Genomic DNA, 17,646 nt, shown 5'->3' on the forward strand with positions numbered 1-17,646 from the left:
CAACCAAGATACAGGACAGCCCTATGCCCCCTCAGCATTCACTTTCACAGCATCACTCTTGTACACCTCATATTCAGGTGTTTGTGATCACTGGATTCATGCAGTTACCAGTGGTTCAGAACCCAACCAATCCCCCAAATCCCTGCTATGATGGGCTTTGCAGAACCAGTACTGAGAGCCTTCTTGTGCGCCTGTTTTGCCACCACCGTATTGCCCCTTCCCCATGCCATTGAACCACTGTGTTTCTACTGTTCTGAGAACCTTTTGCACCCTGAGGTTGGAGCTGACCCCTCGCCAGAATCAATTCCCCTCTCAGACCAGCTAACCGCTGCCCAGCAGGCAGAGATCAGAGAGGTGCTGCATTCATACTGGCAGCTGTTCTCCAACTGGCCTGGGCTCACTAGCCTGGATGTCCACCAGATGAAGACGGGAGCCAACCCTCCCATCAGGTGTTCCCCATTCACGGTCACTGGGAAAACAGCCCAGGACCTGCACCCTCTTCTATGATAGGTGGTGAATTAACCTATGGTTAATGATAAACTAATGACACATTTATTTTATAACAAAACAATATAATTTTCTATGTATCACAGCTTCCATTTTAAAATTCTGGATATATGAATTTAAACAAAGTTATGTTTAAAAAAAATTAAAGGGATATAGCCAACTTAATTTCACTTCTATGGCAGTCTTTTTCTCTTCTCTTGTTAGAAGTAACACCTAAAGATAAACTAACTAATATAGAATGTTGGGGAAAAGTCCTTGTTTTTCCACTTGTATATGTTTGACAGCATTTTGTGTATCGTTTTCCTTATTTAGTCAGCTAGGCTTTGAACCACTGAGGTACACCATTATACCCACATAGCACCTCACAAAGACAAAAAAGTTCCACATGAGACATTGGCCACCTACAGAAGCAGAACTGTAGTCAATTTCCCCTGTTCATTTAGGTGTTTCACACAGCAACAGCAGAGAGATTTTTAACATAGGAAAACATGACTGAAAAACCCCACTAAAAGTGGACTCTGAGCCACATGATTTGAAGTCAGTCGTACCCCTTTAGTAATGAGTATTCTAATATACTTACATGCTTTGACAGGGTAACAAGCCTTGTGGATAGGGGAAGTAGTAGATGTGGTATATCTTGACTTTAGTGAGGCTTTTGATACTGTCCGGCATAACCTCCTCTTAAACAAACTAGGGAAATACAGGTTATATGGAGCTACTATAAGGTAGGTACATAACTGGTTGAAAAAGCTTCCCAGAGAGTAGTTATCATCAGTGTTTCACAGTCAAACTGGAAGGGCATATGGGGTCCTGCAGGGATCAGTCCTGGGTATGGTTCTATTCAATATCTTCATCAATGATTTAGATAATGGCATAGAGAGTACACTTATAAAGTCTGCAGACCATACCAAGCTGGGAAGGGTTGCAAGTGCTTTGGAGGATAGAATTAAAATTCAAAATGATCTGGACAAACTGTAGAAATGGTCTGAAGTATAGGTGATGAAATTCAATAAGGACAAATGTAAAGTACTCCACTTAGGAAGGAATAATCAATTGCACACATACAAAATGGGAAATGACTGCCTAGGAAGGAGTACTGCAGAAAGGGATCTGGTGGTTATAGTGGATTGCAAGCTAAATATGAGTCAACAGTGTAACACTGTTGCAAAAAAAAGCAAACATCGTTCTGGGATACATTAGGGGGTGCGTTGTAAGCAAGACACAAGAAGTAATTTTTCCCCTCTTTTCCATGCTGATAAGGCCTCAGCTGGAGTATTGTGTCCAGTTCCGGGTGCCACATTTCAGGAAAGTTGTGGACAAATTGGAGGGAGTCCAGAGAAAAGCAACAAAAATTATTAAAGGTCTAGAAAACATGACCTATGAAGGAAGATTGAAAAAAATTGGGTTTATTTAGTCTGGAGAAGAGAAGACTGAAAGGAGACTTAACAGTTTTCAGGTACTTAAAAGGTTGTTACAAGGAGGAGGGAAGTAAATTGTTCACATTAACTTCTGAGGACAGGACAAGAAGTAATGGCCATAAATTGAGAAAGGGAGTTTTAGGTTGGACATTAGGAAAAACTTCTTAACTGTCAGGGTGGTTAAGCACTGGAACAAATTGCTTAGGGAGGCTGTGGAAGCTCCGTCACTGGCAATTTTTAAGAACAGGTTAGACAAACACCTGTCGGGAATGGTCTAGTTATTACATAGTCCTGCCTTGAGGCTGGACGAGATGACTCTCAAGGTCCCTTCCAGTCCTACGCTTCTGTGATTCTGTGCTCCCCTTTCAGACTAGTCATTAGGTAGTTGGCCCCTTACCAAAGCACATTAAATTAATTACAGCCTGCAATTTAAATTGCATTTTCAGATGTAAAAATAAACCTCTCTTATTTGAAACAGAATTTTTATTTGGTTCAGGTTTGATCATTACTTACCATATGGCAAGAGTGCAAGTGATTGGCAGGAGATAACGTGTATCTGATGAGTAGAGGTAGTGTCTGTATTTTGTTAATGTAACTAACTTTCTATAATCCTTTTAATATTTAAAGTGATATGTTTAATTTGTTAGCGGGTTTAAATTATTATAGTGTGTTTACTAGCTCAGTTACATGTAAACAAAATTTCATAGTTAAGCAGGTGGTTTCACTTCAGTTATGCCTTTCATGTGTCCTGCATATGCCAGTGAGAGTGTAAATGGAGTTGCAGTCATTACACTATACTAGGTATTACTGATATCCACTGAATCAGGGAATTCTAATCACTTGAACTCAGGTCTTAAAATGGGTGTGTATTTATTCTCTCTCTCTCACACTCACACTACTCGTAGATGCAAAATTTAAAAGGAAGCTTTTATCAATTCTTAAGTATATTTTTGTCTTGTCTTGTTAACCAGATGCTGCTGTTAACTCTGGAGAACTCTGGTTCATAAATTTCTATTCCCCTCGATGTTCACACTGCCATGATTTAGCACCTACGGTATGTATTTACAGTCAACATCTTAATTCTGAAAATGTATTTCAGGTAGACACTTTTTAATTTGAGTAAAACTTTGTCAAGTTTGATTTGAATGCTGAAGCCAAAGCCTAAAACAGCATTGATTCAAGAAGCCAACAGCAGAAGAATTTTGAAAATTGTTTTCAAAGGAAAATATCCCAAGTTTTCTTTTTTGCCCCCTCCTTTTTAGTGGAGAGAATTTGCTAAAGAAATGGATGGACTAATACGCATTGGAGCTGTAAATTGTGGTGATAACAGAATGCTTTGTCGGATCAAAGGAATTAATAGTTATCCAAGTCTCTATGTTTTCAAAACTGGAATGGTGAGTAATTACACTCTTTTGTTTTTTTCCAGGTTTTGTAAATAATGGACGTTTATATGCTCTTTCCATTTCGTGCATGTATTTGTGTTTTGTTATGTGTTTATATTATATAAAAATAATTAAAATAAATTAAAGAATTCCAAGGAAGAATACTAAACTAAAATACATTTTATCATTGATGCTATACTGGTAAAGAATTTTTCTTTATAATAGTCTAATTTATTCTTCTTTTATAAAAAAAAAATTTGGACTTTCATTCACTGTGAACAGCCCAGTTACTCTAGCCAATTTCACTTTTGATCATGTTATATTATAACTAAGTGAGGAAACAAATAAATACCTCTCAAACAGTTCTCTTCAAATCATTTAGCAATAGAGGGTAAGTATCACTTCTTCCATTTTGGGGAAATTGAGACACTGAGGTTAAATGATTTGTTCAAGGCTATACAATGAGTAAGTGATAGATCCGGGAATTGAATACAAGGCTTTGAACACCCAGACCAGTGCCCTATCCACTGAGCCACACTGCCCTCTATCACAGTTCTGTATTGGAGTTTCCAACAATGTAGGATAATGTTTAAATATATGCAATACTCTGCTTCAATCTTAAGAAACTTTAAGAATATTCCTTTAAAAGACACCTGCATGTTATTTTTACAAAATTTCTTCCACTGTAGCAATGTGCTGTACTGCATGCTACTTAGTCTGGTTATTGAGCATTCAGCACATAATGCTACAGTGGAGAGAATGTGTAAACTTTTGAGGAGGTTAAAGTAGAGGAGATGTTTATTCACAGAAGACTGGCACAATACTCACTTCTTTTAAACAAATAGACATGACTATGGGAACTGATATTTCTGAGGCCTTATGACCCTGGTATTGCTGGACTAAATGGAAGCCATATATAAACTAGACAAAGGCCTGAGTCACAAAATTCAAATTTAAGGTTGAACTCCAAAGTTTGGGATGGAGGGTGAAAGCATGTGGTTCTAGGATTTTGGTCAAGGTCCATCTACAGTGTAAATAATAATTTCAATTATCAATTACTGTGTAATGATTTCTATAAGTTAAATTTTGCATTAACACTTTTTTTTTTTATAGAATCCAGTAAAATATTATGGAGACAGATCAAAGGAAAGTTTAATGAGTTTTGCCATGCAGTATGTCACAAGCACAGTGACAGAGTTATGGGCAGGTAATGTAACTTGTTTGGGCTATTGATCTTTTTATTTTGTTTTTTAAGATAAGGAGGTGTTGCCAGGATTATATATACATTTAATTGAGTGTGTGTACCCAGTATTTCTTACTCAAGGTTGAAATTTGTGCATGTGCACACACACAATACTTGAAATTAAAAAATAGTTTAATTGTAATTGTGCTAATAAGCATGTTCGTTTCATAGTTTACATACCATAATTTTTCATATTTAAAACAAAACATCAAACAGAAATTGATATGGATTTTGTGCTTTTTTTTAATAGGAAATTTTGTGAATGCTATTCAAGCTTCATTTGCCTCTGGTGTTGGCTGGCTGATCACTTTCTGTGCTGAGGGTGAAGGTAAATTTATTAAATAAGGCAAACTGATTGAAGAGAATACAATTCTCTTTTGTTTTTTGCTGACAGTGACATATTTGCTGCTGCTTCTAATGAATATTTTAGTGGGGTAAAATTCACACAGTGTGGAAGGCCAGCACACGGCCATATGGACCACTTAAGCCCCATTATAGGGCTACTAGGGAAAGGGAACATTAATGGAGGAACTATACAGTGGTGCTTCCACACCCTAAATGTGTGACAGGATTGGCCTCTGTCCTGGGCCCAGAGTGAGGCCTTGCCATAGGATCCATACTTTTGCAGTAGCCCCCACATCCCATGCAACTGACACAGACAGGTTTTGGCTGCTGTTACAGCTCATAAGCTGCAACATCAGATACGAGAAAAGTATGCAGCATCCATGCTCATTGGCCCTGGATTGGTGGGAGTGGTGGACTTTCCCTCTCCAATCATAATGCAAAAAAGATTGAATAATGATTAAATATTTTAGGCATTATGTAGCCCTTGCACAGCCTAAGTTTGCATATCGCAAACTACGGATCTGATGATCAAATAATAAAAAACGGGGCGGGTGAACTTTTTAAATAAATAAACTCCCTTCTCCCTCCCTTGTATTTATCCCTCTGATGTATGTATAGAGAGCAATCACATCTCTCCTCAGCCTTCATTTGGTTAGTCTAAACAAACCAAGATCTTTGAGGCTCTTCTCATAAGGAAGGTAGGTTTTCCATTCCTCTGATCCTCCTACTAGCCCTTCTCTGCACCTGTTCCAGTTTGAATTAATCTTTCTTAAACATGGGAGACTAGAATTGCACATAGTATTCCAGATGAAGTCTCATTAGTGCCTTGTATAAAGGCAATAACACTTCCCTGTCTCTACTGGAAATACCTCACCTAATGCATCCTAGGAGTGCATTAGCCTTTTTCATAGCCGCATCACATTAGCAGCTCATAGTCATCCTGTTATTAACCAGTACACCCAGGTCTGCCTCCTCCTCTGTTACTTCCAACTCAAAAGTCCCCAGTTGATAGCAAAAATTCTTGTTGTTAGTCCCTAAGTGCATCACCTTGCACTTTGCACTGTTAAATTTCATCTCATTTCTATTACTCCAGTTTTCAAGGTCATCTAGATCTTGTATGATATTCCGGTCCTCCTCCATTTTGGCCTTACTTTCCAACTTTGTGTCATCTGCAAATGTTATTAGCACACTCCTGCTTTTTGGGCCAAGGTCAGTAACGAAAATGTTAAATAAGATTAGTCTCAGGATTGATCCCTGAGAAACTCCACTAGTAATCTCCCTCTAGCCTGAAAGTTCATCTTTCAGCATGACACATTGTAGTCTCCTCTTTAACCTGTTCCTTATCTATCTTTTAATACTTATATCAATCCCCATCTTCTCCAATTTAACTAATAATTTCCCTTGTGGAACTGTATCAAGCACTGAAAACCAGGTAGACTAAATCTACTGCATTTCCTTTTCAAAAACTCAGTTATCTTCTCAAGTTAGTACTTTTCAGAAATGTTTGTGGGGTTTCTAATAATTCCAATGAAATCTCTTTCTATGACAAAATTTGATACATAGGTAGATATTTTTAAAACACTGCTCAGGTGAGAATCAGTTTTCAAGGACAGGAATCATAAGCCATGTGAAACAACTGCTCATATTTCAAAATGAGGGGATTCTCTACCGATTAAGCCACTATAGAATATTTTCATTCACAATTGTCATCGCATAGGAAGTAGCTTCTCAAGATTTTCACTTGAAAAGCTACAAAAAAAAATTTTGTTTTTAAAAAGCTAGCAAACATGCATGGGAAAACTGTAGCCTGCTCCTCCTGGGATTCTTGGTGATGAGAAGAAAAATTCTAAACTAGAGTAAGTTTAATTACTTGATCATTTAAAGCCTTGTGTTTAATGGTAAATCATTATTTTCATTTTCCAGATTGTTTGACTTCCCAGACACGCCTTAAACTAGCCGGCATGTTGGTAAGCAGTATTTCATTTGGAGATGTTACCCATTATATTTAAATCAGAATTCCAAAAGGTGAAATCCTGATGCCATAAAAGTCAATGGCAAACTCTCACTGACTTCAGTGGGGCCAAGATTTCACCCAATAACTTTCAAACAGTTTGTTTTCAAATCAGCTTTATGTTTGAGAGCCATCTCATTATTGGACATGATATAATGGAACTAAATGTTTAAAGGATTTCCTAAATTAGAGTACATGACTATCAAAGTATTGTTGTGCTTCCCTGTAAGTCTTCCTCCCTCCCCCCCCCCACATCTCCTAAAAACAGTAGCTAGTTGCCTCTATTGTATTTGCAGAAATTCTTCTGACCTTGAGTTTCAAAATAACACTATCAAATTGTTGCTTTTTTATTTTAGGAAGGCCTTGTTAATGTAGGCTGGATGGATTGTGCCACCCAGGGTGAGCTTTGTGATAATTTGGATATCTCATCTAGTACTACAGCATACTTTCCACCTGGAGCCACCTTAACTAATAAAGAGAAAGGAGGTGTTTTGGTATGAGTTACTTTTAAACAGTTTGGGTCTACATACAATGTGGTGGTGGTGGTGATGAGAAAGTGGATTATAAACATTCACTAATCAAACAAAATTGAATTTATTACACTGAGAAATGCTTGTTCCCAGTTTTACATTTAACTTATGTGCTACTGGTAAATTTGATATATAATGAGCTAGATACCCTTCTTAAAATCTCAAAATGTGGCCTACATGCAGTGAAAATGGACTTGCACTGCATGTCACTATGGATATATGCTGTGTTGTGCTATTCTCCTATTACCATATCACCTTAAACTCTTGTTTCAGTTGTCTTGAGGTTAATATTCTTAATTTATGCAAGAAAATCACCAATCTGAAACATGACTCTCCCTCTCTCTCATGCTACGGCCACCAAAGCCCTTCTTCAAAAGTGAACCTGAAGAGAAAGTAACAATCACTGGAGCTACATTAAATCCACCAGCATTGAGTTACTACTTCTTATGCACTTCCTGATGTTTGCAAAATTACAGAAATACAGTGATCTGAACTATACAAATAGTACAGTAAAATAGAGACATGTTGCCAAAGAAAGTGTTTTGTGAGTTGAGGCCATGACTTTGTTTTAGCACTCATTTTGACAAAGCACGGTATTTTGTGTTTTTAGTGCGGGGGATGGGGAGAAAAGCAGTGTGTAAGACAATGGGATTTAGTCTCCTATGTGCCTAAATCACTTTTTAAAAATGAGACTCTGGCGTCGCAACACTGAGCACAGTGTGCCTAAATACATTTTAAAATCTGGGCCTAAAACAGCAGACTGCTTAGAGTATAGTGTTCTTGTAATAGCAATTACTCTGAAACCAGCAATTAAAGGGAGGTTCGAATCAAGTAACATATGTTGATTAACAGCATTTTTCAGTTGATGAATGAGAACTAATCAGGTTAATTCTGTTGAGGATTGCTAATCAACGACAATCAGGTTAATGTTTATACATTTTATACAATTAGAGTGACTTTTTTCTCTTCTAGTTTCTTAACTCCTTGGATGCCAAAGAGATATATTTGGAAGTAATGCAGCATCTTCCAGATTTTGAAATGCTCTCTGCAGCCTCATTAGAGGTAAGCAGCCTCTCCCATCAACTTATCTTGTCTTCACCAGGACTGCTAAATCGATGCCTGCTGCATTGATCGCAGCAGCACCGATTTGGCTGGTAGTGAAGACAAGCCCTAAGCCTCAGTCTCCTTTCACTAGGCTAATAATAATGTTTGCTGCAAGTGGTTCTCTAATGTGTCGCCTGCGGCTCTTTGCAGCACATGATGTTAAAACACTGATTTAATTATTAACCAATCAGGATGCTTTTACTGTGTTATTAACCCGATAAGTTATCATCTTGCACTAAGTTAACAACTTATTTGCTGTGAGAATGAGTATATATAAAATAAATATTCCCGTCATACTGTTAAATATTAATTGTAGTACAGTAAATGAAACAATGAATTCACACTTCTGTGGCTCCTTTGGGTAATGTTGATCGCTACTTTGGCTCTTGAACAACTGAGGTCTGAGTATCACTGCTTTCAAGAGAGAATGCAAAGTTTAGCTATTTTGATCTAGTATGAGGGAGGCAAGTTGGAAGCAAGATTTAAAAGATATATAAAGTAGTTTTTAGATTTTCTCTCTTAGGGCGGTGCTCTATTGAAAAGCTGTTAAATTTATATCGTTTCGAAGGGCAATGCAATGTGTATTGGATAAGGATTTAGGTTCTGGTGAATTGCTTAGCATTTGATTTACAGTAACATGACTGAAAACATAGATTTAACTTACATAACTGGTAGAAACTGGAAGATAAGCATTTCTCTCTCATTTGCTTCCCATTTTAAGGACCATGTGGCTCATCACCGATGGCTGCTTTTCTTTCAGTTCGGTGAGAGTGACAAGTCAAATGTGCATGAGTTTAAAAAACTGAATTTTCTACTTAAAGATGAACATATTCAGGTAAGAATACTCATTTATTTAGCATTATGCACCCTAGCTTCCCATTAACAAGCTGTTTCATGTTATCTTCTTTATTATCACCTATCAGTTGTAAGTACTGAGTCAGATATTGCTCTCACACCTGTGTACATCTGGGGTAACACCACTGATTTCAGAACAAAATCTGGCCCATTAAGTAGAACTTGAGTATGTTAAAACATAAAAACTGAAAATAATTACAACACAAATTCTCCTTAACCTTCCTTATTGTATCCGACTGTTGCATTGGATAGGTGATTCCTGCTGTAGGCCACAAATTTTTAAACTCGGGTGTGCAAAGTTAGGCACCCAAGTCCTGACTTAGATGTCTAAATCAAAGGGATTTTCACAGTCCTGGGCACTTGCAGCTTCCACTGAATTTAATATCAAATGTGCTGCACATTAACTAAACCTGAGTGGACTTAGGTACCTACGTATGGGTTAGGCACTTGTGTTTGAAAACTGGTTGTAGTCTGTATTTGTCTCATTTCAACAGTTACATTAGATATGTCTGTGATAAACCTAGTGCAGTTTTTTCTTCACAGAAGATGAAGACCTACTTTAAACAAAAAAAGCCTTGCAAATCTTGAACAGTATTTTAAATATTTACCCCACAAAGATTTTATAATTATATTTGTGTGTGCTTGAAGCTGGAACTAAATTAACTTTCATTCTTAAAAGTAATTCAAAATAGCTCCTGTGTAACCAGGGGAAGCTTGTATATTTAAACACCATAGATCATACAGTTCTCTAATGCAAGTTCATAGTAATTTCCATGGACTTCAGTAGTTACTCTGCTAAGAGCAGAATTTGGTCCCCTAGTATTTATCTCAGATGCTATGTTCTCTCTTGATATTTTATTTGGAAGAAATTAGATTGTTTTAGTTTCTATTCCCTAAACCTGTCTTTGAGGTAAGAATTAGCAGTGATTAGCTGTGTCGCAATATTAAATTGTTTTGTTTTTAGAAGTTTTTCTCTACCTAATTGTGCTTGCGGTACATAATACATCTGTATGAATTGTATTACACCTTAAACATCGTATCAGTCTTTAGGATCAAAGACCACTAGCACTTATAAAAGAATATTGCATTTATAACGGACAGGAAGTACTATTTTGGAAAAGCATCTTAATTTATGTCAACTTTCCAAATATACTAATATAAATAAATTAGATTCCCTTATTTAAAAAACCCAAATGTTATTGTTTGTTTAATAATAGGTTGGAAAGATTGACTGCCTTTCTTCACCAAGTGTCTGCAGTAATCTGTATGTCTATCAGCCATGTCTAGCAGTCTTTAAAGGAAAGGGAACTGAAGATTATGAAATTCATCATGGTAAGGCAAACTGACAGAAGTTTTAAGATAATGTGTAATTTTTTTAGGTGAAGTCTTTTGCAAACTGAATTTGTTTTTCAGAACAGTTGTTTTCACAATTCTAATGATATTACATCATAATTTTGCTTTAACATTGCCTATTGTCTTGAGTTATATTATTCTGTATACTTTTTTCTTCTGTAAGCAATCCTCAAACCCCAAAAGGTTGTCCTCCTACTTATTCACTTTTTAGTACTCCCTCTATTTCAAAGACATCGTTACAGCCTTGGAATAAGAATGGGAATTTCTGAAGCTGATCAGTGCAGCTCTTTGCTTTGGCAAAGGTAGCTGAAAAATGACATAAGACACACCCTTCCCCATATGCTGATCACGCTGCTTGCACAACTCTTTTGGCTTCAGAATCTTGGGACTTGATCTCTTATTTTACATGTGTTCATTTGCTAATTTCACTTCCACCCACTGTTGTCACATTATGGGGTGAAATCCACACCAGTGAAGAGTTGTATCACCTCTTTCCCTGTAACCCCAAATGCCTCATAATGCCTTGTCACGGGCTCTCTGCCTGGAGGTCCCACAGTTAGCAACAAGCATGCATTCTGTCTGTGTATTGGGCAGCCTTGGACCAATGCCTGCAATGCCACAGATTTCCACTGGCTTCACCTAGCCTTGGTTAACTACTGGGATGATGAGTCCACACAGTCCCCGGCCCTGAATTTTCCCAAAAACACATCTTCTGAAATGTCTAACCCTGTCCTGGAACTATCAGAGGGATATTAAGGTTTGTTACCCTTTTAAGGAGTCATATTTTGCTACCTTAACTGGAATCATCAACAGCAATACTTTGCTACCTTAACTGGAATTATCAAACAGTTCATACCACTGGGTTGGTTTAGATTTAAAAAAAATAGGATTTTAAGTTAATTCAAGTATAAGAGATAAAATTAGAAATGGTTACCAGCAAATAAAAGTGAAAATACGCATTTAAAACTAAATCTAGCAACTTTTGGTTCAAGGCTTTGTGTAAGATGGCCTTTCTCACCTACAGTCTTCCAGCAAGATAGTGGCTGACTCTCTCCTTGATCAGGATCTGTCCCAGAGGCCCAAAAGGTTCTGGTGCTTTTGTCTTAGGTAAAAGAGAGAATTTGGGGGTACCTGTCCCTTTCTTTTATAGGCCATTGAATCTTTGAAATGTATTCTTCTAAGGATATCCTCTTGCCCCCCAAAAAGTAAACTTTATCCAAAGCAGCAGGCGGAAGGCGACATGGTGTCTCGTGATAAAGGAGGCTCCATGCTCTTTCTTCCTCCATTTGCGTTTGCTAAAATGCAAATTGTTCTGTTTCCTGCCATCTTCTCCCCCTAGTGTCTTGACGATGCTGTTTACTACTAATATGTAAATTGAGGTAAACACACATTCCTTTGTTTAGGATAGACCTGTTTAACAACGTTTGTCTAGGCAGGGCTGTGTGGTTTTGAATATGTGCTAACAACATACAGCGGGAAGTCATAACTTTACATATAATAATGCTACATACATTTCACCGTGATATTATTGACGAGTGAGTTATTAGTTTTACTGCATTAGTGTGCAGAGTGTGAATACAGGGGTGCTTTCAGTCACAGTCACTTTTGCCATATATGCTTAGTTCCTCCAAAGCCCACCAGTAAATAATTCCAAACCTATAATATTGAAGTGTCCCCTTTAAAGAATTCTGAAATGCTGTAAAAATTTAGGTATAGACTCAGGGCTGGAATTGCAGTTCATGTAAATCAGTGTAGCGTCATCAAATTCAATTGACAGGTTATGTAGGGTTACACCAGCTGAAGATCTGGCTTTCAGGCTCTGAAGCATGAAGAGCATAGCACACAAATTTCAGAGTAACAGCCGTGTTAGTCTGTATTCGCAAAAAGAAAAGGAGTACTTGTGGCACCTTAGAGACTAACCAATTTATTTGAGCATGAGCTTTCGTGAGCTACAGCTCACTTCATCGGATGCATACCGTGGAAACTACAGAAGACATTATATACACAGAGACCATGAAACAATACCTCCTCCCACCCCACTCTCCTGCTGGTAATAGCTTATCTAAAGTGATCATCAAGTTGGGCCATTTCCAGCACAAATCCAGGTTTTCTCACCCTCCGCCCCCCCACACACAAACTCACTCTCCTGCTGGTGATAGCCCATCCAAAGTGACCACTCTCTTTAAAATGTGTATGATAATCAAGGTGGGCCATTTCCAACACAAATCCAGGTTTTCTCACCCCCCCACCCCCCTCCAAAAACCACACACACAAACTCACTCTCCTGCTGGTAATAGCTCATCCAAAGCTCTGGTCACGCAATCACAGACATGAAGGTCGCTATCTTACAACAAAAAAACTTCAAATCCAGACTCCAGCGAGAAACTGCTGAATTGGAATTCATTTGCAAATTGGATACTATTAATTTAGGCTTAAATAGAGACTGGGAGTGGCTAAGTCATTATGCAAGGTAGCCTATTTCCCCTTGTTTTTTTCTAACCCCCCCCCCTCCCCGACGTTCTGGATAAACTTGGATTTATGCTGGAAATGGCCCACCTTGATTATCATGCACATTGTAAGGAGAGTGGTCAGTTTGGATGAGCTATTGCCAGCAGGAGAGTGAGTTTGTGTGTGTGGTTTTTGGTGGGGGGTGAGAAAACCTGGATTTGTGCTGGAAATGGCCCAACTTGATGATCACTTTAGATAAGCTATTACCAGCAGGAGAGTGGGGTGGGAGGAGGTATTGTTTCATGGTCTCTGTGTATATAATGTCTTCTGTAGTTTCCACAGTATGCATCCGATGAAGTGAGCTGTAGCTCACGAAAGCTCATGCTCAAATAAATTGGTTAGTCTCTAAGGTGCCACAAGTACTCCTTTTCTTATAGCACACAAAAGATCTCAACCAGAAACTTAGTCTGATAAAACCTCCTACTGAGCTAAAGTCATTGCTTTAGAAGGGACCATTAGAGCTCCTGTCAAATAGGTATGACATTTTTGTAGCCAAATTCTATATAAGATGCAAACAGCATAAAGAGAATTTATCTTATTTTTAATGCTGGTATGACTGCAGTCGGTGCCAGTTCATCTAACGTTTTCCTTGCAAGTTTTTAAAGATATCTGTATCGTCTCTTCAGAATGGCTCCTTTTAATTTGTACAGAATAGGTGGCATCTGCAACCTTTGCCACAACTTGTACGTCTCCTAGTTATTATTTTGGTTATGAGAGGGTAATGTTGAGGGTCTCATCTATCTAAACTGAGTGAGAGCTATATTAAATTGCATCATCACTGTGCTGTGACCTGAGACATTGCTACTTTGAGTTTCTTCAACTCAATCATTTTCAAAACAAAAAGCATTTTCCACAAAGAACACTAATTTTATATTTTATCCTGGCTAGACATTTTATGCCTTAAGCATTTTCTTATCCAAATATCCAACATGCATTGTCCTACTTGGTACCTACACTGAGCAGACTAGTGAAATGATGCTTACATAAGTTGAGGTAAGATGATAGCTTTACAGTTTATTTAATAAGGCCTTGTTCAAAGCCCATTTAAGTTAATTGAATAAGTCCCATTGACTTCAGTGGGCTTTGAATCAGGACCAGTGTGGCCAGTGACAAAGTTTGCATTTACCAGCTCTTCAGCCTGATCTCTGGTATAACATTTGTAATAAGACAAATCATACACTGTTAATGAAACATGCTCCTGTTTTTTGGTAAATGAATATTGAGTAATCATAAGAATATAGATATTAAGAATAACAGTGGGTTGTTTTGCGGTGGGTATTTTTAGGGAAGATGATCCTATATGACATAGTTGCATTCGCCAAGGAGAGTGTAAACTCTAATGTTATCACACTTGGGCCTCAGAATTTTCCTGGCAAGGAGAAGGAACCATGGCTTGTTGACTTCTTTGCACCTGTAAGTATTAGATTGCTATATTTCTTTTCCCTTTTTAGCTAAAATATGTAAATATTTTATTAAAATACCAGCATTTTGAAGATGATATTCTATAGCATGGAGCACCCTAATAATTCATTAATCCAAGGTTGCACCATTCCTACATTGAATGTTTTTATCCTTTATTGGAGTCTTGTTTGTCAAGACCACACACAAATTGCTTGGCATACTGAGAGACAATATATGTATTCATATTTCTGCAGAGAACTGCTTACAGGAGAGTTATATGTTATTTGCTTTATTTTAACAGTAGTATTATGATTTGCATTTTTTTTAGTGGTGTCCTCCATGTCGAGCTTTGTTGCCAGAGTTGAGAAAAGCATCAAAGCACCTTATTGGGCAGCTTAAATTTGGCACACTAGACTGCACAATCCATGAAGGGCTTTGCAACATGGTAAGCTGCAAGTATTAAAAGGTCTTATTCAATAAATTCTGTTTTCTTGTAGTTAAAATTTCAAAACACATCCAAAGAGGGTGCTCCATTATCAAGGCTTTTTTCAAGGGAATAAACTATACAGGTCTCTTAAAATCTGTAAACTTAAAATGTGTTCTGTAAAAGATTAAAGTCTTGTCCGGCCTCCTTAGTGGTCAGGAAAGATTTGAATTCCAGTGTTGGATTATTCCCTTTTGAGAGAGAAATGATTGAGCACAGACCCAGTTACTCGTTCCTAATCTATTTACAAAATATACACTAGTCCTATTATTGCTTTGAACATGGAGAGATAAAAACAACAGAGCAGTTTACGCTGATGGAGCACCATTTTCAGAATGCCACAGAGAGTTCAAGTTCCCAGCCAGCCTACAGCTGCTTTGTAATGTGCATTGCTTTTGTCTGCAGTACAAATCAGGAATTTTGGAGTTCACAAGAAATGCAGGACCAGTCAACATATTTAAGAAGGCGCTTTCCTAAGCATTTTTGCCTTTTTACTTGCTTAGGCCTTTTCTATATATGTGCACTGCTTGAATTAAACAACAGATGTTAAAAAAAAAAAGTGTGTGTGTGTGTGTGTATTATATATATATATATATAGTCAAACTGGTGTAATCTCCTAACATATGCACAATTAACCAGGATATTTCTGGTTTTATAGTGAAAAATTTAAAGTCGTAAGATACATGGGGAAATCGGCATATAATTGAAAGCCTTAAAGATTGTGTACATTGGCAACTCCTCTGATACTGAAGGACTTAAATCGTTGAAGAATCTAGGTTTACAGATAGCAAAATTAATGTACAGTTAGTAGTAGAGTACACGCTGTTTTACCTGAAGGTTGGGGAGCGGTACAGCTGAAAACTTCAAATAAAGGTTTTTGGTTGGTTTGTTTAGAAAATTAGGAGGGACAGGTCAGAAGACTTAGAAAAGGCTGTAATTTTGTTCCCTTAACCATGAGCACAGCGAAAGGAGTGTGGGATAGCTTTTAAACTCCAACAGTACAGCCTCTTCAACAAGCCAGCATCCTTTTCACTGTGAATTAGGGTTTGGAGACCCCACTCTTTTCTAGGCCTTCCAAACTCCCATTTATCAAAATCCAACAAATGATAGAAATGTAGGGCTGGAAGGGATCTCAGTAGGTCATCTAGTCTATCCCCCTCCCCCCCCGCTAAGGCAAGATTAAGTATATTATCTAAAAGTTTGAAGAGTTGTATTGTGCAAAGCAAATTGGCTAGCAAGAATATGGATCATTAGTACCAATGGTCCTTAATGGATTGGCAGCAACCAGGAACATTCTTTGCAATTTGTTTTGTTGTTGTGTTTTTCAATAGCATAACATTAGAGCTTACCCAACAACAGTGGTGTTCAACCAGTCCAATGTTCATGAATATGAAGGGCATCACTCAGCTGAACAGATCTTGGCGTTTATAGAGGTATGCGACTCTCACATTATGACACCGTCAGTCCCTGAATTCACATTATACATGCTGTTTTGGTGTAAAACATTCCAAGGTATCTTTTCTAACCAGCTATCCTGATGTTCTTAAAATCAGAAAGAGTGGAGGGAGAGGAAGGATGGTCTTCTGAGTGGTAGTCTGGAAATTCAGAGACCTGGGTTCAGTTCCCTGCTATGCTACACACTTTCTCTGTGACCTTGAGCACGTCCTTTATGTCTCTATGCCTCAGTTCCCGGCCTGTAAAATGGTGTTAATAACACTTCCTAACTTTATAGGGAGGAGAAATACATTCATTATTGAGAGTGCTCAGAGACTGTGGTTCCCAATATATGTACCTAAAATTGTGAGTAGTTTTATCACTTTTGTGAAATAAGGTGCAGATCTCTACCCTCTCAATCCATTCTTCAAAGGCTGTTAATTTATAGGATTTTTGAGTTATTGATACTTAAAGACAAACAAGCTTCATTAGTGAGATGAGCATGGTAGTATTATGTAGTCAGTTTGTATTTGATAGTGCCGCATTCAGGATAATTTAATTGTATGTGAAATGTAAGTCTCATTATTTGTGTATTTCAGGATCTCATGAACCCTTCGGTGGTCTCCTTAACACCAGACACTTTCAGTACACTAGTTAAACAAAGAAAGCGGGATGAAGTCTGGATGGTTGATTTCTATGCTCCATGGTGTGGGCCTTGCCAGGCTTTAATGCCAGAATGGAAAAGGATGGCCAGGGTAAAATGGAAATCACATTCCAAGTTTTAAAATGTCCTATTTAATAGAAGTATTGAGACTGTTCAATAAATTGGCCTAGAGAAGTTACCATAAGTGGAAAAAAATGAGTGATTAATATAATGGACAAAATAATAAGTTCCTGCTTGGCAGTTTTATGTTGTCCCAACTTTTTAAGTTCCTGAACATTGCTACTGTCGTCCTATAATACCCATAATCCCACAAGTTTTAGAATAACTTTCCTTGAAGTTTGATTAATTCATTATATATTGTGAATTATAAGGTGACTAGGTATTTGTGTTTAAAATAAAAAAGGTAA

General features: G+C 37.6%; 1 protein-coding gene across 3 annotated transcripts in view; it reads left to right on the forward strand.

The window, feature by feature from the left end:
* Positions 1–17,646, forward strand: part of DNAJC10 (DnaJ heat shock protein family (Hsp40) member C10) — a 36,337-nt gene that overhangs the window by 7,545 nt on the left and 11,146 nt on the right. For all 3 annotated transcript variants that reach the window (XM_048869753.2, XM_048869754.2, XM_075117994.1), the window contains exons 5-17: positions 2,897–2,979; positions 3,188–3,319; positions 4,421–4,514; positions 4,801–4,878; positions 6,819–6,862; positions 7,263–7,400; positions 8,409–8,498; positions 9,262–9,375; positions 10,613–10,727; positions 14,542–14,669; positions 14,986–15,102; positions 16,473–16,574; positions 17,175–17,330. In XM_048869753.2, coding sequence (XP_048725710.1) covers positions 2,897–2,979; positions 3,188–3,319; positions 4,421–4,514; positions 4,801–4,878; positions 6,819–6,862; positions 7,263–7,400; positions 8,409–8,498; positions 9,262–9,375; positions 10,613–10,727; positions 14,542–14,669; positions 14,986–15,102; positions 16,473–16,574; positions 17,175–17,330 — 1,391 coding nt within the window. The remainder of the gene's footprint in view (positions 1–2,896; positions 2,980–3,187; positions 3,320–4,420; positions 4,515–4,800; positions 4,879–6,818; positions 6,863–7,262; positions 7,401–8,408; positions 8,499–9,261; positions 9,376–10,612; positions 10,728–14,541; positions 14,670–14,985; positions 15,103–16,472; positions 16,575–17,174; positions 17,331–17,646) is intronic.

Source organism: Caretta caretta, chromosome 11 (genome assembly GCF_965140235.1).
Source record: "Caretta caretta isolate rCarCar2 chromosome 11, rCarCar1.hap1, whole genome shotgun sequence".
NCBI classification, from domain to species: domain Eukaryota; kingdom Metazoa; phylum Chordata; order Testudines; family Cheloniidae; genus Caretta; species Caretta caretta.